The sequence below is a fragment of the Nyctereutes procyonoides genome, unplaced genomic scaffold (genome assembly GCF_905146905.1).
Source record: "Nyctereutes procyonoides isolate TBG_1078 unplaced genomic scaffold, NYPRO_anot_genome, whole genome shotgun sequence".
In the NCBI taxonomy this organism is placed as follows: domain Eukaryota; kingdom Metazoa; phylum Chordata; class Mammalia; order Carnivora; family Canidae; genus Nyctereutes; species Nyctereutes procyonoides.
This window is the reverse complement of record NW_026575132.1, coordinates 7,101,441-7,126,005: the sequence shown is the minus strand read 5'-3', so window position 1 is coordinate 7,126,005 and position 24,565 is coordinate 7,101,441. Positions and strand designations below refer to the sequence as shown.

Genomic DNA, 24,565 nt, shown 5'->3' with positions numbered 1-24,565 from the left:
AATGGGTATATAAGTGTGTATTAAAAGAGTAAAAGCTTGAATAAGAATAATAAAAACCAAATCATTATAGTAGCAATTTCTGGAGAACTGGATTAGGGAAAACTATAAAGTGAGCTTCAACTACATCCATTTCTCATTTCCTGGAAGAAAGTCTGAAGGAAACATGGCACAAGGTTAACATTTAATAAAGCTGAGTGGTGGGTAATTTTATTATTCTCTATGTTGTCTGTTTACTTGACATACATGAATAATAACAAAAAATGAAGAATCCTTTCAATAAATGAATAAATAATTTTTCTTCTTTCTGAACACCTATCCCCAGATAACAAGCTATATACAGTATTCAATGTTTTTGATGATGAGTCAACCTGCTGGACCTACCAGGAAGGCATCCTGTCGATGAAAGTAACAAGAAAAGGATCTATCATTAGTACACTTGATGCTGATTGGCTGGAGTTAACGACATTTTATTATAAACAAGGCTTGTCTTTAATTGATTCTTTTGTATGCTGGGAAACATCTAAAGGTAAGTTTTATATTATGATATATTGATATCTAAAGAATTTGAGCTCTATCAGAGTTGGTGGAAATGTTTTTGCCTCTCAAGATCTGTGGCTAAAAGGACAGTAGATTCACTAGGAATTAGATTCCAATTATTACACAGCTATATAGCTTTAATTAATAGGTTTAAAGCAGAAATAGAGTCAGTATCAGTTTTTGAACCAAAGATTATCTTTCTTTTATGTAGGTGTGTGTATATATGTGTGTGTGTATAATTTTTAAAAGATCTTATTTATTCATAGACACAGAGAGAAAGAGAGAGAGAGAGAGAGGTAGAGACACATCTATCATGCTTTCCTGCTGCCACTGCTTTTGGCAACCTTGAAAGGAAAGAAAAACAGATGACAGAATTTCCACTAGACCCAACTAGCACTAAAGAAGACCTCCCGCTGAGCAACATGCCCTGATGACCCAGATTTTGGACAGTAGGGCACATCTGGTCTGGGCCAGTGACTAAGAAGCCCAGTTTCATTTCAGTTTGTACAGCATGGGTTGGCATGACCATAGGTGAGAACATCAAGGTATAAGCAGTAAGACCTTTCCATATCCATGTGAAACGAAGGCCTTCAAGCTTAGCCTCGTTTAAGGGATGACCTATGATCTGTCTCCCAGCCAAACACAAGTTTGTGAGGGGAGCTCTGAGAACACTAACTGGAGGACCCAATGCCCTCTGGTCCCTTGTGCCCTTCCTATGGCCTTTTTTTACAGAACGTAACTTGACAATAAGCTGAAGAGAACATCTTCCAGCCCGGTCTTTCTGTCACTAGAGCTGCATGCTCCTCCCTATGGCTCAGACTTCACTCCTGAAGGATCTGATGCTCCCAGAAGCTGGACATAGATTATCACTGTGAATCATAATAAAGATATTATGATGCTAAATGAAATAAATAAATAAAAGCTTAACTGTCGTGTGTGGTAAAAATATAATATAATATAATGTTTGCTATTTGGGTTGTAACTCTCAAGAATAGACAAAACACTGTGATTGACTAGGATTTTCTTTTTTTTTATAGGCATTTTTTTAAAAGATTTTATTTATTTATTCATGATAGTCACACACACAGAGAGAGAGAGGCAGAGACACAGGCAGAGGGAGAAGCAGGCTCCATGCAGGGAGTCCGACATGGGATTCGATCCCGGGTCTCCAGGATCACGCCCTGGGCCAAAGGCAGGCGCCAAACCGCTGCACCACCCAGGGATCCCACTAGGATTTTCCAAATAAGATGTATTATAACAGCCTGGTTAGGAGGATTATAATGGCATTTGATTGTAACTATTCAAATGTATACACTATCCCAATTTTAGGTACTACCTACCATGTTCTCTAGTCTACAGCTGACTCTAAAATTTGTATAGAAAAATAATCTTTGGAGGGCACCTGGGTGGCTCAGTTGGTTAAGCATCTGCCTTCGGCTCAGGCCAAGAAGATCCCAGAAGATGCTGAGATAGAGCCCCACATCATCTGGCTGCCTGCTCAGTGGGGAGCCTGCTTCTTACTCTCCTATTCAGCTCCTCCTGCTTGTGCGCTTGCTCTCTCTCTCTCTCTCTCTCTCTCTCTGTCAAATATGTAAATAAAAATTTAAACATAGAGGGGATCCCTGGGTGGCGCAGTGGTTTGGCACCTGTCTTTGGCCCAGGGCGCGATCCTGGAGACCCGGGATCGAATCCCACGTCAGGCTCCCGGTGCATGGAGCCTGCTTCTCCCTCTGACTGTGTCTCTGCCTCTCTCTCTCTCTCTCTCTCTCTCTCTGTGACTGTCATAAATAAAAATTTTAAAAAAAATTAAAATTAAAAAAAAAAATTAAACGTAGGGCAGCCCGGGTGGCTCAGTGGTTTAGCGCCACCTTCAGTCCAGGGTGTGATCCCAGAGACCAAGGATGAGTCCTGTGCCCGGCTCCCTGCTTGGAGCCTGCTTCTCCCTCTGCCTGTGTCTCTACCCCTCTCTCTCTCTCTCTCTCTGTCTCTCTCTCTGAATAAATAAATAAAATCTTAAAAAAAATTATATACACATACACATGTATACAGACACATAAAAGAAAGATAATCTTTGGTTCAAAAACTGATACTATTTATTTCTGCTTCCCCTTTATCTTTCTTTTTTCTTTTTTTTTTTTAAAGATTTTATTTATTCATGAGAGACAGAGACCCAGGCAGAGGGAGAAGCAGGCTCCATGCAGGGAGCCTGACGTGGGACTTGATCCCAGGACTGCAGGATCAGGCCCTGGGTGGAATGTGGCACTAAACCGCTGAGCCACCCGGGCTGCCCCCCCTTTATCTTTCAACTTCCCTTAGCTTCCTCTTTTAATTACAATAGGATATGTAATCATTCATGTCTATCACAAAAACAAAACTTACAAAAAATTACTTTCTAGGGAAAATGTTTTTAAAAAGAGATTAGTGCTAAAAGAAAAGAAAAATTCATAGTTAGGAGACTTGAAAAGTAAATTAGGAAGGATGAAGGCAATGAAAACCAGGATAATTAACTAACTCAATGAGGTTAGAGGAAAGAATAAGAAAGCTAATAAAAAGAATAAGAAAGCTAATAAAACCTCAATATACCTTATTATCATTAAATCAGACTATCATTCAGTATGGAGGTTCCTCAAAAAGTTAAAAGTAGAACTACTCTATGATCCAACAATTGTACAACAATTGTACTACTAGATATTTACCAAAAGATACAAAAATACTGTTTGAAGGGACACATGGACCCCTGTGTTTATAGCAACATTATCAACAATAGCCAAACTATGGAAAGAGCCCAAATGTCCATCAACTGATGATGGATAAAAATGTGATATATATATACATAATATTCTGTTGGGTATATATATACATAATATTCTGTTACTCAGCCATCAGAAAGGATGAAATCTTGCCTTTTGCAACAATGTGGTTGGAGCCAGAGTATATCATGCTAAGCAAAATGAGTCAGAGAAAGACAAATGCCATATGATTTCACTCATGTTTGGATTTAAGAAACAAAACAGATGAACATAAGGGAAGGAGGAACAAAGAGGGGGAGGCAAATCATAAGAGACTTTTTTTTTTAAGATTTTATCTATTTATTAGAGAGAGAGAGCATGGGGTGGGGCAGGCCAGGCAGAGAGAGAGGAAAAAGCAGGAGCCTGATGCGGGGCTCAGTCTCAGGACCCTGAGATCCTGACCTGAGCAGATGCTTAACTGACTGAGCCACCCAGGTGCTCCATGAGACTCTCAACTACAGCGAATAAATTAATGGTTGCTGGAGGCGAGGTGGGCAGGGAATAGGCTAAATAGGTGATGGGTATTAAGGAGGGCACATGTCACGATGAGCACTGGGTGTTATATATTATGTGATGAATCACTAAAATTCTACTTCTGAAACCAATACTACACTATATGTTTAGCTAGAATTTATTATTTATTTATTTATTTATTTATTTTTAACTAACTAGAATTTAAATTAAAACTTTTTAAAAAAATAAAATAAAATAAAACTTTTTAAAAATTGAAAAAAGAAAATCAAAAAAAAAAGTAAATAAAAAAAAAGAAAATCAGCTTATCATTAAATCAGAGATACCTTAACTAACAGAACTAAAGACTTTGGATAATTATCTAAAATTACCAAGAATCATGGTCCAATAGGTTCTTTTAACTAGAAACCAAGAATAAAGATCTAGCCCATTGGAACACCCAGAAATATGGCCTATAACACACAGCCCATAGCAAGTGCTCAATAGATATTCTTTAGTATTTTTGGTTATTAGAAACTTCTTCCAAGTTGGTCTTTTATGGAAAAAGCAAAATCCAATAAGAAGAACATGGACTTTAGGATCAGATAAACCAGGTCTTAAATCCTATGTCCTCTACTTATTAACTGGGTGATCTAGAGAAGTTAGGGAACTTATTGAGCCACATTTTCCTAAAAGGCGAATGAAGCTATTCCCTACTTTACTGCTGTGAACATTTAGTAAGATACAGTACGTACAAAATGACTCCATAGTGCCTCGCCCACTGCCAGAGTTTAGTTTCTGCTGTTAGTTTTCTTCCCTGTGGCTTGCTGTGTACAGTCACAGTACTTTCCGTATGGATCACCTACTTAGGGGTCAGTTTATGTTTCATGTCTTTCTCTCTCTTTCTCCTTCTCTTCCTTCCAAAAAGTCTAAGTTGGAGCCATTTCAAATTTTGGTTTGTGACTAACTGCTGAAGGAAAAACGAAAAATACTCTTTTCAAAATCTCTTTCAGACATCCCCTGCCTTGGGCCTTGCCTGGTGAAAATAAAATTAGCCCCAGCAGTTGCCAGCCAGAGGCTCTGTAGGGCTTTTGTTCGCAAAGCCTCAGAAGCTATTTAGAGAGCCCAGGGGAGAATCTCTCCCTCTTAGCAGCTCTGGAATGTCTCATTAGACATTTTACATCGAGGGCCATGCCAAGCCCCTAATGAGCCACCACGGTCTGTGGGGTCTGGCAACTGGGTGTGTCACTCAGGACTTCCCTACGAGTACACAGGGAAGCTGCAGAGGGGAAATTGTGACCCATGCCTGTGTCACTGTGAGAAGCAAGTCAGAGGAAGCAGGGCTGAATTGGTTGCTTTGTTCTGGGTTATTTGATGCCTGACAGCTAAAGCACATGGAGGACAATGCGTATTTTGTTTTGTCTTGCTTCCATCCTCTTCCAAAATATTGTCAGAAGTCAGCCTATCACAAGGAAAAGAAGTACAAAACCAGACATTGCACAGACATTTAAATACATTACCCCACAAATCTCATTTTATAAAGTATCTTCCTCTAGAAACAGGGAGAGGGAAAACAAAACGTTTTAAAATTTTTTCTCCTTAGCTGGGGTCACAATGGAGAGGTTGTAAGGTCTGTGAAATTCTTCCTCAGTGCCCTTTCCCACGCACTCTCAAAGCCTGTTCTGCTTCAAAAAAGCCCCACAGGAGAGGCACCCAGCAGTCCTCTCACTGTTCTTGCAGCCTGAGGGTTCCCACTGCAGTGGCCTCCTGTATCTGACCTCCTCCAGCATCCCTAGGCCCTCACCAAACTGGTCCTCTGGTGGAATCACTGCATATGCACAAGGGGCTTGCACTGTAGGGTAAAAACCTCCAAATGGTCCCAGGAGAGTCTACAACAGGTTTCCCCAGTTGAGCCAACAAAGACAAAACACTTTATTTTACCAGAATGTGTAGAGGTCCAGTAGGCTGAGATGAGCAGCTTTGCCAGCTGGTATAAAACACACACATGCACACACACCACCATGAGTTCCCAATACTTTATTAGCCTATAAATGCCCCTATCATTGCCAGAGAATAGTCTCTTCCCACCTTTAGTGCACCCACATCTTAAGGCTACATTTTGATTTTTTATGAATTATCAGACTTAAATTCATTTTGATCTCTTCACCCCTATAAAAATGCTTGTGTGTAGCTAGCAGGCAAACTATCAGAATGAGAACTGTATTAATTCACTTCACATATATGTATATGCCAGGCCCTATGCCAGGCATTGGGATTACAGTGATAAGCAAAATGGACATCTTCCCTACTCTCAAAACGTTGGCCATGTGGCATAAGGCAGTCAGGCAGCAATGGGTATGGAAACATATGTCTAATTTCAAAATTAAGAGAAGTGTTGTGACATTACCCAACATGATATCGTAAGGAGGGGCAGGAGGTCCCACGTGATGAGGCACCAATCACACTGAGACTGGGAAGCCAGCATTCAGGAGCCAGTGGTAGACCATTCTAGGCAAAGGAAACACCCCCAGATGTTCAAAAACCCTAGGGCCGGAAAGAGGAACAGGGAAAAGGCCTGTGTCACTGGAGCAGGGTAGGAAGAGAGAATAACTCCAGACAAGGTGGAAGAGGTAAGCAGCAGCTGGACTTAAAATAATGCAACAAGAGCTAGCTAGGGGCACTTGGGTGGCTCACTCCGTTGGGTGTCTGCCTTCGGCTCAGGTCATGATCCTGGGGCCCCAGGATCAGGTCCCACATCGGGCTCCCTGCTCAGTGGGGAGCCTGTTTCTCCCTCTCCCTGCTACTCCCCCTGCTTGTGCTGTCTATATCTGTCAAATAAATATTTTTTTACAAAGGACCTAACTAATATGTATTTGTACTTACTATATACCAGCACTGTTCTCAGCACTTTACATTTATGACTCATTTACTCCCCACAGCAACCCTATGAGTTGGTATGATTATGATCTTCCTTTTACAGATGAGGAAGCTGAAGTACAGAAATATTTTAAAATGTACCCATGCTCATGCAACTAGAAAGTTTTGGGGCAGGAGGGCACCTAGGTGGTGTGTGTGGTCTTAACCAATTTGCCATCCTGCCAGGATTGATATTTTTTTCTTTCTTTTTTTTTTTTTTTTTTTTTTTTGCCATCCCACCAGGTCTTGTTTTGTTTTGTTTTAGATTTTATTTATTTATTCATGAGAGACATAGAAAGAGCAGAGACACAGGGAGAGAGAGAAGCAGGCTCCCTGTGGGGAGCCTGATATGGGACTTGATCCCAGGACCCCAGGATCACGCCCTGAGCTCAACCACTGAGCCATCCAGGTGCCCCATCCTACCAGGATTTTTATTCCAAATCAGTCATTGAAGATTTAAGAGAGAGTTATGACCTGATTTGCATTTTTCAAAGAACCTCTTTGGCTTCATTTTGGAAAGTGGATGAGAGAGGGCAAGAATGGAGAGGCAGGTGCTATTAAGAGGCCATTGCATTGGTCCATAGAGAGAGGATTGTAGAGATAGAGAAAAATAAACAGGCTGAGATTTGAAGAAAGAATGTTTATGAATGATCTCAACTGAGAGTTGCTGTATGTGCTCTCCAGTTCTCAGACATGGTCCAAGGCCCATATCTAGGCAGTTTAATGCCAAAAAAAAAAATTACAAATGAATAAAATATACTAAAACGGAATGTTACCTTTCCTTACATTTACAGAAATGTCAATGTCATATGTAGCTGAAATGAATGTGTCAGAGCACATGTCCAGACAAGTAAACCACTCTCTGAGAATCCTTTAAGCTTGTGCTTCTCAAACCAGGGTCCAAGTACCTGGAGGTATTTAGCCTTGTTCTAGGGAGTACAAAGATTCACAAGATAAACCTCTTCCTAGAATCTCACTCGCTATTACTTAAGATGGGGAGATGGAGAACTGTACTTTTTTACGTAATAAGAATCTATTTGAAAAGAACACAAAGTTTGCATGGATTTTAAGATATAACATTAGGCCTCCTTTTTTTTTTAAGATTTTATTTATTCAGAGAGAGAGAGGCAGAGACATAGGCAGAGGAAGAAGAAGGCTCCCTATGAGGAACCTGATGGGGGACTCAATCCCAGAGACCCTGGGATCACAACCTGAGCCAAAGGTTCAACCACTGAGCCACCCAGGTGCCCTAACATTAGACTTTAAAGAAATCCTATTCTTGCCACAAATCACCTCAAACCGTAGTTGGAGACCATCCTTCAAGGATACAGAAATAGGTATACTTTCATTTGCTATTGGTATTTGGCTAAAAAAAAATTAAGAAACAGTGTATCAGGTAGATGTGCCTTATAACTTTTGCATATTATGTGCACACAGAAAATGGTAATATTATAAGGCATACAGGGATAAGAGGATAAAGCTTCTCTGAGCTGCAGGGGGCACCCTATATCTTGGCACTTCTGTGACAGGCTCTCAGCATACCTGTGGGGCAAGGCATACCGGCTGAGAAGTTCTGGAATTTGTACTGTTAAGAAGTGACTCAGTTCGGGAACAGTTAAGTAATTGTTAAGATTATCACCTCACTCAATTACCTGAAAGGTTTATCACACCAGGCACCCAAACAGTCACCCTCCATGAGACCTTCCCTTCCACCCTGCCTTGCCACCAGTTCTTTCTCCTGTGTAAGTATCCTTCATCAGTGGCTCTGGGGATTGGCATGGGCCCATGGACCAACAATGGACCATTTTACTGATGGTAATTGTTGAAATTTTCCTGAATATTTGTCTATAATAATCATTAGCCAGAAATCTACTGTCTAATCTTAATCTTGCTAATGCTAACCTTATGCAGATTTAGTAACAAAATTTAGTTTTAATACCAAACATATACTAAATCTTCAAAAAATATGTTTTGATTATCTTCTTTGGATATTACCTATAACATGACCTGTGAGTATAAATTCCTAAATGTTATTTTTAAGTAAGCCTCAATTTGAAAATAAAAATTTTAGGGGGATCCCTGGGTGGCTCAGCCGTTTAGCACCTGTCTTCAGCCCAGGGCCTGATCCTAGGTACCCGGGATAGAGTCCTGCATTGGGGTCCCGGCATGGAGCCTGCTTCTCTCCCTGCCTCTCTCTGTCTCTCTCTCTCTCTACGTCTATCACAAATAAATAAATAAATCTTAAAAAAAAGAAAAAAATTTTATATGCACAAAAAATATATAAAAATAAATAAAAAATAAAAATAAATAAAAAGACCCAGGTCGGCCTGGGCTCTGGGAGCTCTAAAGTGAGAAGGAGGAACCTAAATTTATGTCCAGGTAGTAAAGTGCATTAATCTTTTGTGTACAGCTGAATAGAACACAAATGTTCAAGATATAGACTCTCTTCATATGTTAGTTATGTCTCAGTAAAGCTGGGAGGAAGGAATGTAGAAGGGGAAAAATGATACAAAACATTTGCAACATCCCAGAAAATTCACCTCATGATCCTTCCTAGTCGATATCCTCCCACCCAGGGTAAGCATTATTCTGACACCCATCACCATAGATTGATTTTGCCTGTTTTTGAACTTCACATAGGTTGAAGTATACAGTATATATACTTGAGTATACAGTATATATATACTTTTGTGTCTGGCTTCTTTTGCTCAACATAGTATCTGAAATTCATCCATGTTGCTACACAGCTTTTTTATTCTTGTGTAGTATTGCATTGTATGAGCCTACCACACTTTCATTCTTTTAAGCCAAAAGAAATTTAAAGGGGTGTCTGTGTGGCTCAGTGGGTTAAGCCTCTGCCTTCAGCTCAGGTCATGATCCCAGGGTCCTAGGATCAAGTACCACATTGGGCTCCCCACTCAGCAGAGAGTCTGCTCCTCCCTCTCCATCTACCCCGCCCCCCTGCTCACGGTCTCTCTGTCTCATGCTTTCTCTCAAATAAATAAATAAAATCTTTTTTAAGAAAAGAAATTTAGAAGTATTAGGGCCCAATAGCGAGAATAAGAAAACATAGAGCCACAAAACTGATGGTTCTCACATTACATAAGGCCAAAGTAAATAAGAGGCAGATTATAACTAACTACATAATTATTACAGTATATAGTTATTTCTAAAATTCATACCCCCATTCTAAAAAAAGGGGCTTGGGGCATGCATAGTTTTAAAGATAGTCTTGTGATGCTCTAAACTTACAATCAGAAAGATTTACATCCCCTGGTCACTTTGGTGTGACAATGGATAAGTACATTTAAAGAGAGTAGAATATGTACATATACTGTAATTAGAAAACTAATTCCAACTAGTAAATTAAACTTTACTGGGTTTTTGGGAGCCAGTCTGAACAATGTAAGTGCTTCTTTTAGTAAGTTCCCTAACTGTAAATGATGGAAATAATATTAAGGATTTTCTTTTAAAGTTTATAGCCTGTTAATAAAAAATCAAAACTGAGAATTACACTGAAATTATGTTTGTCTTTTTTATCTTTAAACCTAAGAGGTCACTTGAAAACTTCATAAGTTGTAATTTAGATAACTGTCCAGCCCGGAGACTTTGATACAACACCATGCAGTATAACAAACCAAAATGTTTAACCAGCACATGACCAACCATGGGAAAATTGTCTCCTATTGCAAAATAGGAGACAAAAGAATGTCCATAAAATCAGTTTAGTTTTCGCCAGCTGGTTATTGTCAACTATTCAAGAAAATGTCAGAGAGGCCCTCCCTTAAAACTTCCTTCCCAGCAGGAATTCTTTTGACAATGACTTCTGTTTAGTATTTTCCTGTTACCATTCTTTTATTATTTTTTTAAAGCATCATGGAAGTAAAGAATTGTTTTGTGTTTGTATTTTTTGAAGTAATCTTACCTCACATTTGTTTTAATATCACAACTGTAATTTCAAGGATTAACATTTTTTGTTTTCTCTCTTAATGGTGTGATTAATATGCATAAACATACAGATTAGAAACCAAAATTTGATTTCAAGGTCAAGATCATTTCCCGATGCTTTTTTGGCTTAGGAAATCCACTTGCTTCTCATTGTACAATATTATTTTATCTTGTTTTTGTTATTGTAGTTTTCATATTTCCAGTGTGATTTTAATTCAGTGAAGTGCAAAACTGTCTTGAACTTCCCCCCCAAAAAAAGATATTAACCTTCAAAGAGAAGGAGGAGGATGTTATTGATTCAGGCAATACAAGTGCTTTTCTTTCAGCTTCCTAAAACAGTTATCTAGGGATTTAAATGATCTTAAGAGATACTCAATATTTGCATCTTTTCTTAATTGTATCCTTTTCCTCACAGGGGACCATTTGCCTAAATCTTTGGAAGGATTCTTTATCTATGAAGAAGAAGGTTCTGGAGTTCCTGGTTCCAGTAGGAAAGGAAATGATGCCATCGTCGTAGAACAATGGACCGTTATTGAGGTAAACTGCAGTTTTTTGACAATTTAGCTTTAATTTTATATTTAGTTTTACATGATAAAGATCTTCATTGCCTAATACATGCAGCATCCTTCAAACGTGTTTGTGCAAGATTCAGAATTTCATCACAAGTGCAAAAACAGACTTTGTTCAGATTTGTGAAAGGGTGATTTCCTTTACTCAATGTTCAACTTTGTTATAAGATAGCAAAATAATTACCTTTATCTAAATAGCAGTAGATTCCCAAAGACTTGACATTCTAATCTAATCCTAAGCAAAGTTCCCTGGCACTGAGATTCTCTTTACACATGCCATGACAACTGGCTGAAACTGAAAAAAAAAAACTCAGTCAATAACTACCATTTTATCTCCAAGCAACCAATGTGACTGACTTTTTTTTACCTTGTGAATTGACTTTCAAAGGCAAAAATATCCAAAAGGTGTTCTCTCTCTCGCCAGGCCAAATATGTACACACAGCATTGTCCTTCCTAATCAGAGATGACATTGCTGCTGATGTTGTGCACTCTGAATTCAGATGTCCCCGAATGGACTGCCCTTGAGGTGTACAGACTGAATTCAGGTATATTGTGTTGTGTGTATGAGGCCCTCACTGACAGGCTCTTCCATGAACACGATTGCCTTTCTGGCCTTATAAGGGCATAGAGAGAGGTTTCAAAGAAATCAGAAATCCCACTGAGGGGAAGGAAAGGATTTGGGGAAAGAGGTAAAGCTCCAAGTAAAAATCAATTCCAAATGAGTAAAAAGCAGGGAAATGACTCTGCATCTAAGCCCCATTCACCTTTCACTCCCCCCCCTTCACTTCCTACTCTTGTTCCCAATCCCTTGACCTGTGTTTCTATTACTGTGGTCTGTAAACTACTTGGATCCAAATCACAAGGGAGCTTTTTAAAAATGCCGATTTCCAAGCCCCATACCTTAAAGACTGATGCCTATACAAGACCAAGGGAACAAGACAGAAGGAAGGCCCAAACTCTGGAGAACCATATGGTAACCTCTCTCTACTCTGATCCCCAGTGTTTCTGCCTTGGTTCAATGGTTAGAAAGCAGCAAGTAGCAGAAAATGAAGCCCAGGAAGTGCAGCTGGTGAAATTGTATTTCATGGAGCATGAACTCCCTTTATCGTCATACCCATCACCCTTTATTGTAATCACCTGTGTAGCTGGTTGTCCTTGCCATTAAGGCTATGAGCTCCTATGCTTATTTACTCAGGGGTGTGAAATCAAAACGGATTACGGCCCTCTGCTGCACACTCTGGCTGAGTTTGGATGGCTCCTGACAAGCGTGTTGCCTACACCTATACTGAGACATGACAGGTAATGCCAAAAGATCCTTACAAACCCTCATTTAATCCTAAAATATAGCTCTTTTGTTAGATAACTTCAACAATTGCTTATGTAATGTCTACAGAAAGCATTTCATTGAAATTCTAATCTGATTTCATGGACCTTGGAGATCAGCTGCCCTAATCCCCTCAAGTTATAGATGTACAAGCTATAACCTCTCCTTCCTGGGGGCATGCTCAAGTTCCCACGGCCCAGCCATGCAGAGGCACAGGAGACTGACTCCCAGCTTAGGGCCACTCACAACACTGACCGTGAAGTGAAGGTTGAGTCTATATCAATCTGCAAACAGAACAGTTCAGCCCCCTCTGTAGACCTTTCATCCTCCTCTTCGGCACTGTGTGTGCAAACGCACCCTCCCCATGGTGCACAGCCCTGGTCAGTGGGGGCCAGGGAGGCCCGGATGCAGACTCACAGGCACTGCTGCCTCCATTCCTCCCCTCCGGTGAGGGGGCTGAGTCCCTCTCACCCCCACCCACAGCACAGACTTGTTAGCTATTTCCACTCAGATGAAGTGCCCACATTAGAACCAAAATGCCATCACTTCATCAACCTTTCCTTTTCTCCTTTTGCTAACTTTCCCCATTTCCCTTCCTGGGAAGGAAAAATTGAATCGTACCTTTTTTTATGAGAGAGAAAGAAATCAAGTAAGTCTTCTGTATAAAGTGCTTTGCTATCCCCTGGACTCAGAGATGTTCCCTCTACCTTCTTTGGCTTCCAGAAAATGCTTGAGTGCCAAGGCAGTCCTGCATAGGCCAAGGCTGCCAGCAGAGAACAGCACAGTCCCACTGGCCGTCCCCTTCAGCAGCCTCAATGACCCGCAGGTTAACATTGTTAATTGTCAGGTGTAGCTAAAGTCGGCAACGCCTTCTTTCTCCGTCTCACCCACCCTCCAGCCTTCTCTGCTTTTCTCAGTTTAACAATTCACTCCTGCCCAGTATCCCAACTTCCCCACAAACTTTATAATAAAACCACATCTTCTTCAGGCAGGAAGCGGGACGAAGGTTGTTACAGAGTAAAGGTACTCAGGCTTTAAAAGGAGGGGATAGAAGTAAGCAATTAATCTACTTTTCTTCTCAGAGATCTATTGGTAACTATTCTCAAATTATGAGTGACAACTCCCTGAAGCATTATTTCCCAACTTTTAAAAATCTATGACATACCTGTCAGGTCACAGTACAGCAAATCTTAAGATTTGGTCTTCAAGCAGCATAAACCAGCTGGGGAGCCTATGCTCATACAAATGCTGGAGGCCCACCCCAATGGAACAGTCAGAAGCTTTGAGGGTGAGACCCATGAATCTGCATTTTCACAAGCCCCTGAAGCTCCTTAACTTTAGAGGAATTTTGCAGGAGGTAGTGAGAAAGGAACTCCTCTTCCCTGCCTTTCTACCCCTCACAGTCATGCCCAAGCATTGATCTATCCCACTCTTCACCCTCCCTCAGAATAATTTGTGTTTTTGGGCTTCTCATCTCTTTTTGATGGTTCTCATAAGTGTATAATTTAGGGGGTCATCTAGCCCATTACAGTTAGCTCTTCCTAAAAGTACTATGAATTCTGAACCTTTCCTGTTCCTTTTTCCCCAATGAAAAATACATTTATCCCCTCCCTCCCATTTTAGGGATACTGCGGTCATGAGTCTAAATTTTTCTTGAAGCACCTGGCTGGCTCAGTCAGTAGAGCATGTGACTCTTGACCTCAGGGTCCTGAGTTCAAGCCCCATGTTGGGGGTGGAGCCAACTTAAAATAAAAATGTCAAAATTTTGTCTTAAAGTGGTACGAATGACTGATTGGGAACTGATTAGGTAGCTAGCCTACAGGGCTGGGTGCTGAGCCAGAGAACATGGGCTGGAGCCCCTTCAACATCTCCTGCTTCTGGTTGGTTTGGGACTGAGCCCAAAGGTGGGAAAGAAGAGGTCTCAAGTTTAATGTGAAGCAGGAGGGTGGTGGAACCTGAAGCCACACCCGACTTAACCACCTTGTCCTGAGTGTCAAACTGCATAAGGTCATAGGCTGCCCCCAGTGAATAAGAGCCTTGCAGGAATGAGGAGTAGCTGTACACTGTTGTGTGTTTTTTTTTAAGATTTTATTTATTTATTAGAGACACAGAGACACAGACACACAGGCAGAGGGAGAATTAGGCTCCATGCAGGGAGCCCAACGCGGGACTCGATCCTGGGTCTCCAGGATCACGACCTGGGCTGAAGGCAGCGCTAAACCACTGAGCCACCCAGGCTGCCTGTACATTGCTTTTGAAACAGAGGTAGCACCACTATCTCACCACCATCCCAGCTTCTTCTACCCCTAGTACCCCTTGAGGTACTGTGGGGTCAGAACAGCACTTTTAGGCCCTCATCGTGAGGGCTCATCTTTAGGAATACTTAAAACTAACAAAAGGACTAGTTGCAGGACTGCTCATTAAATAACAGTTTGTAAAAGCAAAAAATTGGACACAATATAAATGTCTATCAAAAGGAATGGTGTAGGTGATCCCTGGGTGGTTCAGCAGTTTGGCGCTTACCATCAGCCCAGGGTGTGATCCTGTAGACCTGGGATCGAGTCCTGCATCGGGCTCCTTCATGGAGCCTGCTTCTCCCTCTGCCTGTGTGTCTGTGTCTCTCTCTGTGTCTCTCATGAATAAATAAATAAAATCTTAAAAAAAAATGGAATGGTGTCTATGAAGGCTAAAAAGCTACACAGCAAATTCTAGCTCTTGGGATTGTGGGCGGGGAACAGGGATAGTGGGGATTTCTACTTTGTCTTTATACATTTTCTGTGATTTGACTTCTTACAAGGAATACATATTTATTCTGTGATTTAAAAAAACAATTTTGAAAAGTAAAAAAATCAACCAGTTAATAGAAAGATGTGTAAGAAACAAAAAAAAAAAAGAAAAGAAAAAGAAAGAAAGATGTGTAAGCTATATATAGTGTCTGTCCTGAAGGGGCCTAGGCTGGTTAAGCTAAATTTAGTACATAACCAGGCTTACATTTGGGTTGAGGCAGGTCAAACCTATGTACCTAAGCAAGTATAGGTTGTACAGGAGCAGTAAAATGAAGAATATTAGACTGTCAAAGTTAGATGGAACCTTCACATAATAATGAGATCTAAAAAGCGTCACCATTTAGAATCTGCAATTTACCCTGGATAGAAGATAGTAGAAAAATGCTTTTTAACAATAATCACACTTACGCAACATGACATACTAGAACAAACAATGTCTACTGCTCTTTCATATGCCAGGAACATTGTGTAATGTTGATGTTTATTTTGTTCCTTTACGTTTTATAACTTGGGTCCTCTCAGGTGCCTATAAAGTAGATGCCATAAGGTGAACGTAAAATTTCATTGTTATTATCTGGTAACAAAAAATATTGATGAAACCTGTTAATTCTCTGCCTTCTTATTCTTGTCCAAATATGCGCTCTGTGACAGTCACATACTTTTCTTAGCTGCTTAAGTAAACACAAAGGTAGTATTCACTGTCAGCTATGTCATCTTTAAATATAAAGAAAAATACTACATACAGTTCATCTTGGTCTAGATAGAGAATGGAGCCAGAAAGTTTTTAGTCTAAAACTAGAACAGTCTAGGCTACAAGCTAAACAGATCTCATTTTAATTATAGCTTTACCATGAACTAGCCCTGTGAACTTGAGAGGTCACCTAACCTCCTTAAGTCTCATTTTCCTCATTTAGAAAATGGTACAATAATGTCAACTTTACTGGACTATCATGATGATTAAGCGAGACCATACCTGCAAAGTACCCATGCAGGGGCTGTGGAAAGTAGGCTAATAAATTAGAGCTGTTCTGTGGGAACTAATCCTTCAGCAGAACCAAAATCCCCAAGAAGTTGAAACCCATTATGCAACGGTGATCCTGTCCTAAATCAGGATATTTTAGAAGATGTAAATACTGTAGTTTACTATACACTAAATCAGCACTGAGGATTATGAGCCAATAAAAGGAACATATATAAATAACAACACTGTAAAGATAAAAGCTTATAAGTATACTCATATCCAGAAAAACCAATATGTGTCATGAATTTTCTTTTGGGACCCACGTGTCGGAAAACATGTAGAACCATTGCCAGTTAATTATTTTTGTCTCTTACACAATAGTGTCTTAAGCAATTTCAACTTTTGCCCACTCTCCTGTTACCTAAACCATAACTTGAATGGTCTATACATAAGGCATTTTGCCCTCATTTCTTTCATTACTCAAATATATCCTGCTACTGGATTGCATAAAAATATTTTCGTAGTGTGTCCTTACACTAAGGTTGTTGCTTCATTATCCTAGGCAATATCACACCACCAATGTTTAAAGCGACATTGCCATGGAAACATCATAATGTGGTAATCAGATAGCGCTACATTATTCCAGGGTTATTGTTGTCCGCTGTGAAAACTTGCCAGCATCCCTTCTTAATCATTATCACTATGTAATTATACAAATAGACCCAATCCTTTTCTTTTCAAGAAATCAAGGTGAAAATTGACATTAAACTCTTCAGGGCAAATCTGGTAGAGGATCAAATTAGCTGAACCAGCAGATAATATTGCTAACCCTAAAATAATAACCAGAGTAAAATGCAAGAGGAGCCAAAGTTCCCTCTGTGTGGCTTCCTCAAACAGCAGGGTCATTCCCCTCTCCTTGAAGAATAATCAGGAAAAGGATGAGGGGAGAGAGCATTTTAACAAGAACCCAAGGTGATTCTGATGTACTATCAGAAAGACTGGATTATAGCCTTACGGAGAGAGAAAGCATTTTAGAACACAATATAGAAAAAAAACTGTACACCCTCATTTATGTCTCAGAAGACAGAATTTAAAAGCTGGGGCTTTTGGGTACTATGGATCAAGTTATAATGTTCTGAGAATATCAAAAAAGTCTAGTCCTTGGGCAGCCCCAGTGGCCCAACGGTTGGGCACTTGCCTTCGGCCCAGGGCATGGTCCTGGAGCCTCGGGATCAAGTCCTGCATCCGGCTCCCTGCATGGAGCCTGCTTCTCCCTCTGCCTGTGTCTCTGCTTCTCTCTCTCTCTGTCTCTCATGAATGAATAAATAAAATCTTTAAAAAAAAATCTAGTCCTTAAGAACAAGATCTAAATAACAAAAGGAGAAAAGTTTTCTTGCTGTGATATTAGGGGCCCTGCTCCCTCCCTCTGCATCCCCTGCTCCACCCCCTCTACTCCACAGCCTTGTGGTCACCATAGCCCAGAAACACTAGAATTCCATGTAGTCATATGAGACACTTTAGTGCCCCAATGATTTCCTCTCTGCCCTTGTGTGGCAACCAAGCAGGAGCCTCATATTTATACACAGTGGAGGGAAAGGCTAGGGCTTCATATCTAGTCCATGCTAATGCAGTTCTCTTCCCTTTCTAATTTTTTTAAGATTTTATTTATTTATTTATTCATGAGAGACAGAGAGAGAGAGAGAGAGAGAGATGCAGAGACACCAGGAAAGGGAGAAGCGGGCTTTCCTGCAAGGAGCCCCATGTGGGATATGATCCCCAACTCCCGGGATCCCGCCCTGAGCCCAAGACAGACCTCAACTGCTGAGCCACCTAGGCGTCCCTCTTCCCTTTCTAATTTAAATTCTTTTTTTTTTTTTAATTTTTTTTTTTATTTATTTATGATAGTCACAGAGAGAGAGAGGGAGAGAGAGAGGCAGAGACACAGGCAGAGGGAGAAGCAGGCTCCATGCACCGGGAGCCCGACGTGGGACTCGATCCCGGGTCTCCAGGATCGCGCCCTGGGCCAAAGGCAGGCGCCAAACCGCTGCGCCACCCAGGGATCCCCTCTAATTTAAATTCTATAGAAACAGTATGGTGTAATTCAAAGTTAAGCTCATGGTAATCTTTCAGTGACCAGCATTTTGATAATGCCATGTTTTAAAAAAATAGTCAATTTGTCTATTGTGAATACTTGCAGTTATCCCTTCCTCATCTGAACTTAAATTTTTAATATTTTATCAGGTGGAGAGGTTGGGAGGAGCTAAATTGTGGGAGTGCTCTTTTTAGTTTTTAACACACTTATACTAATGTATGACCCTGAGAAACAAACCAGAGTCATAAGGCCAAGGAACTTTATGACTAAGTACATAGCTATAAAGGTGCATGCTAAAATTTAAAAGTGGGGATGGGGGCACATCTCACCTGGTGACTCATTCAGTGAAGTGTCTGACTTTGGATCAGGTCACGTTCTCAGGGTCCTGGGAAAGAACCCTTGCATCTGGCTCTGTGCTCAGTGAGGAGTCTGCTTCTCCCTCTCCCTCTGCCGCTCCACTTGCTCCTTTCTCTCTCTCTCTCTCTCTCTCTCTCTCTTGAATTAATAAATACATAAAATCTTTTTATAAAAATTTAATGGGGGATGTGGGGAATTAGGAGAGAAATATCTAAAAAGTCTTCTTGAAGAAGCAATAATGAAGAGTTGTGCATAAGGCAGGTGAATATGCTTGAAGACTTCATTGAGGGAAGAGGTCAGGTCTGTGAAAACTGTAGTGTCTGAGGGGGACCTTTAGGAAAGAATAGATCTTCCAAAATCAGTTTTAGAGAGGGAAATACTCCAGTGGCAGATAGAGGTAACTATTTACTATTCCATTTCATCTCACATAGCAGCACTGATCTGTTGGTAGTGGCTGCCTGGAACACTATAAAACCAAGGATTCTGAGACTAGAACCAGGGTTAGCAAAAAAGAATGCAGTGATCAATTAGTGCTGTCTGCCACAGGCTTAGAAGGTGAAAAATTGAAGTATGCATACCACAAATTATTTCCTCTCTCTGGCAATGTTAAACAAAACAAAATAACAGGAAAGTACAGGATATATTCAAAGAAAAGTGAATACAGGTGAATGAATTCCTAAAGACCTCTTCTAATTCAAAACCCAAAGAATTCAAGACTGATTTTTACCAAATAATAAATGTGAAAGGGGAGGGAGCGTTTTTATCATGTGTAAATCTACAGTCTCCCACATGTCACCATTGCACATAGTCTTAAAACAATTTGTCGTCAACACATACATCGGAAGTGCACAAAACACAAATGGGTGGAATTGTAATCACCTGTGTACTTTCCACTGGACAAGAAATAGTCCGTCTGTTGCTGGCATCTGAGAAGTACCCCGTGTATTTCCTACTCCCTTTACTCAGAGGTAACATCCCAGTTTTTAGGATAATCACTTCCTTGCTTTGCCTAAGTGTTCGTTCACTCATGCATGCATACCTAAACAATACAATTTAGTTTTGTCTGTTTTCGAATTGTATACACATGGAGTTTTATATATATATGTAAGTAAATATTAATATACATATATGTAATATGTATATTAATATACACGTGTTGTATCTTTTACTATGTGTTGTTTCTTTTACTTAGCGTTGTTTGTAAGATTTACCCTTGCTGTTGCATGTAGCAATTTATTTATCCATCCTGCTTACTGGTGGCTTGGTTGCCTCCAGTGGTTGACTGTGATGAGCAGTACTGTCCTGAACATGAGCAGGGATCCTAGTGCACATGGGCAGGAGTTTCTCAAGAGTATAGATCTAGAAGTGGAATTGCGGGGTCATAGAGCATTTCTTCAGCTTTATTAGATAAATGCCAAACCCTTTCCAAGTGGAATGTTGCAGTTTACACTCCTAACTGCAGAATATGAAATTCCCATTGCTCCAAGAAAAATCTTGTCAGATTTTTAAATTTTGCCACCCTAGTGTGCATACAGTATGATCTCAGTGTGGTTTTAATTTTTTTACCTAGTGACTACTGAGATTGAGCACATTTTCATATGTTTATTGGCCATTTGGATTTTTATTTTGTAAAGCATCTATTTAAATCTTTTGCCCACAATTAAAGTTCTATTTATAAGAAATTTTTTATTTATACTGGATATCAGACCTTTATTTGTTAGATATGTTGCAATTATCCTCCCTAATTCTTTGTGGCTTGTCTTTTTACTCTTTTTATGATGTCTTTTGATTAACAGAAGTTTTTAATTTTAAAATAGGCAAATGTATCTATCATTGCCCTTCTTAGTATATTGTTTAAGAAAATCTTCCTCTTTCCTGAAGCAGATGGGGAAGGGGAGAAGTGAATTATTTTTAAATTTGGGTATAACATGAGACATTTTAATATCTCTAATTAATATGAAATTGTCTAAGCTACAGTTATTATAAGCTGGTGTGCCTAAAGGGTAAGTTTTGTGAGGAGAAGAAGGAATAGTTAAATCTTAAAAGAGTCATACTAAATGTCATGAACATCACCTAAGAAGCCTTTTATTTTTGCCTCCAAGACTTTGCTCACTTGTTAGATTTTTTTGTGTGTGTGCATGTTCTGGACATCAATACATTATCACAGAAACCAAATTTCCACTTTTTTACAAAGTCTTTGAGTCTTCAAATATTTACTGAGCACCATTTAGAAAGGGGACTTTCTGCTAATTAACATGGAAGATGCAGAGATGGGGAGCAAGATCCTCAGGGAGCTTAGACCTTGTAGGAGGGAAATGTGTACCAGCAACAACAGGACGTGGTGGAGGGACTGAGCTCCTAATGAGGGTTCCAGGAAGGCCCAAAAAGGAGGTGTTATTCTTCGGTTAAGGGATCATTGGAGACTTTTTGAAAGAGGTCACCCTTGAAATGGATTTCAAAAGATGGGCAGCCTGGAAAGAGACAGAGGTGGTGGCTTGGGCATTTGGGTGGGAGAATGACACAAGTAGGAATTCTGAGACTAACCATGAGCAACTGCGCAGACATGACAATTCATACAGGACCATTAACCATGATCTTGGTTTTTATATTCTAAAGAATATAGGAGGACTTCCTCCTACCCACCCATAAATTCTAAGTACTCCAGCTCTGTTTCAAAGACGCTTGAAATCATAAGCAAATATTGGACCAAGCAAAAGTTCATGTTATCCTCATAACTTCCTGCAAAAATCTAAAAGTTTAAATATCACTAAAGGTGACACCTGGGTGGCTCAGCGGTTTAGCACCACCTTCAGCCCAGGGCTTGATCCTGGAGACCCAAGATCAAGTCCCACGTCGGGCTCCCTGCATGGAGCCTGCTCCTCCCTCTGCCTGTGTCTCTGCCTCTCTCTCTCTCTCTCTCTCTCTCTCTCTCTCAAGAATAAATAAAATCTTTAAAATAAATAAATAAATATATATATATATCACTAAAGAGATTATCAAACCATGATAGAACTGCTTTTTAATTTTGTTTTTGTGTTTATTCATTTTAAGTAATGTTGTTCACTCTTAACTGAATTCCTGGGGCGAATCTTTTAAGGCAAAGTTTCAATGATCCATCTTATAAATGTGACACTTAAATGCTGTGGGTCAAGAAGTTGCTCTTGTCTCTTCTTCCATTTGTGAAACACCAGGACCTCTGTGGTCTGTTTAATTAGTCTAATTTGGCCCAGGGGGAAAAATGAACACTTGTCTTTATTTCCTTCATTATTCTCCACTACAACTCCTAAATATTAAAAGCTGAAATGATGCATTTGAGAGATGCTTACATAAATATCTGAACTTCTGCAAAATAGTCTGTGCTTATCCTTTCATTACAAAGTTTTCCAGTCAGAATGGAATTAAATTAGGCCACTCTTCTCTGTAATTAGGGCTTTACTGAGTTCATTTTACACTTGCTGAAGAGATAGTACGTTATGGGAAATAGAGGAGACCCACGACAAAACTCTTAAAAATTCCGGGTCTCAATTTCCTTATCCCTAAAATGTGGAAAATAATATCTTCTCTGCCTACCTTAAAGAGCTTTCCTAAGAGGGTTGCCTTGCTGGCTCAGTCAGTGGAGCATGCAACTCTTGATCTTGAAGTTGTAGTTTCGAGCCTCATGTTGGGTGTAGATATTTCTTAAAAATATCTTAAATTCAAAAAAAAAAATCTTAAATTCCTCTCAGTGAAATACTAATTTACTCAGTTAACTTTTTGAATGAAAATTGCTGTAGGAAATAGAAGACATAGGCCCTGTCCTTTGAGCATCCAGGGCATTTGAAACACTATTTGGTCTTGTAATGACATCATCTGTCAAATCCTTTTAGAATCTGTGCTACAAGGCAAATATTCTTTTTTTTTTTTAAGATTTTATTTATTTAAGACTTCAGACCTCTTTCTTTTAATTGTACTATGGTTAGATTCTCTAGAGCAAAAAGAGTTCCACATTGGGACACCTGTGTGGCTCAGCAGTTGAGCATCTGCCTTTGGCTCAGGGCATGATCCTGGAGTCTCTGGATTGAGTCCCACGTCGGGCTCCCTGCATGGAATCTCTTTCTCCCTCTGCCTATGTCTCTGCCTCTCTCTCTGTGTGTGTCTCTCATGAATAAATAAATAAAGTCTTTTTTTTTTTTAATTTTTATTTACTTAGGATAGTCACAGAGAGAGAGAGAGAGAGGCAGAGACACAGGCAGAGGGAGAAGCAAGCTCCATGCACCAGGAGCCCGACGTGGGATTCGATCCCGGGTCTCCAGGATCGCGCCCTGGGCCAAAGGCAGGCGCCAAACCGCTGCGCCACCCAGGGATCCCTAAATAAAGTCTTTAAAAAATATTTCCATATCTCACAGATGTTCTGAAAATAGCAGGACACATTTTTTTTTTTTTTTTTTGCAGGACACATTTTAAGTCAGAATGGCCCTAGCTCAGTTGGAAAAGCATACAACTCTTGATCTCAGGGTTGTGAGTTCAAGCCCCACATTGGGTATAGAGATCACTTAAATAAATTAATAAACTAAAAAAAATAGAAAATATTTAAAAAAATAAAACTTAATATTGTAAAAAAAAAAATCAGAATGGCCCTAAGAAAACCAGGGACACAGTGGTCTCAGACATATTTCAAATTGAGGAGCTTATTCTAAGGACGTCCCCAAGAGATGGGAAGATGCTGAACTTCCAGTCTTACCTGGGCTTCTAGAGACTGTCCTAAGATAGTCAGCCTTTGAGAAGCCATCTCTTCATTTACTGTTTTACCCTATTAGGAAAGGTCAAGAAGCCTGCTCTAGGTCAAACATCACATTCTAGGGCATTCAGACTTGCTCCATCCTATAATGGGTTGGAAAGAATTCACTCCAGGTTACTCACCATCCTATCCTGATATCCTCCTGCTTTCTATTCAAGAAGAATAATTCTGCCCTGATCCCTCTTCCTCTTTGCATACTTCTAGGTCTGGTTCCCTCATGGGATTCTCTACCTGAACCACACACTTTGAACATTACCCAGAAACCTCCTCTGTATTCTTAGGTACCCTCTCCCTTGACTTTTCTCTCTAGAAGAGAGTCTAGGGTCTGAGACATTTCCATCCCACTTAACTCCATCCTACCTTTCATTAAATGAATAGAAGAGGTGGAAGGAAATCACACTTGTACTCCTTCTAGTGGCAGGCACAGAGGAGGTCTTCATACACATCAACATGTTTATCCATCACAAAGTCCCTGACAGGAAATGAAAGTCAGAGAATTTAAAAATTTGTTAAAGTCACCAGCTATGAGGTGGTATCATCAGCTATTATGGTAGAGGTGGGATTTAAACCCAGGAATTCTTTGGCTCCAAAGCCACTGCCTTTCCTAGCATATTCTGTACTTCCCAAAGAACAGCCTATTCTGTATGCTGCTAGTCTCTTCTCTGTGTGCCTAAGTCATAACCCATGTCTCCTAATGATTGTTCCCAAAAGTTACAATATGCAGTTGACTGTCGAACAACATAGGTTTAAACTGCACAGGTCCACTAATAAGCAGATTTATTTTGATAAATATAGTACAAAACTGTAAATGTATTATCTCTCCCTTATAATATTTTTCATAACACTTTCTCTTTAGCTTACTTTATTGTAAGAAGACAGTATATAATACATATAACATAGAAAATATGTGTTAGTTAAGTGTTTATATATTTGGCAAGGCTTCCAGTTAACAGCAGGTTATTAGTAGTTAAGTTTTTGAAGAGTCAAAAGCACATGCAGATTTTTTTTAATATTTTATTTTTAAGTCATCTCTACCCCCAACCTGAGGTTCAAACTTA

General features: G+C 39.9%; 1 protein-coding gene across 1 annotated transcript in view; it reads left to right on the top strand.

Annotated features, from left to right (window-relative positions):
• RFTN2 (raftlin family member 2) overlaps positions 1-24,565 on the top strand; it is a 65,405-nt gene that overhangs the window by 28,484 nt on the left and 12,356 nt on the right. The window contains exons 5-7 of the mRNA XM_055345698.1: positions 323-526; positions 11,056-11,177; positions 12,406-12,509. Coding sequence (XP_055201673.1) covers positions 323-526; positions 11,056-11,177; positions 12,406-12,509 — 430 coding nt within the window. The remainder of the gene's footprint in view (positions 1-322; positions 527-11,055; positions 11,178-12,405; positions 12,510-24,565) is intronic.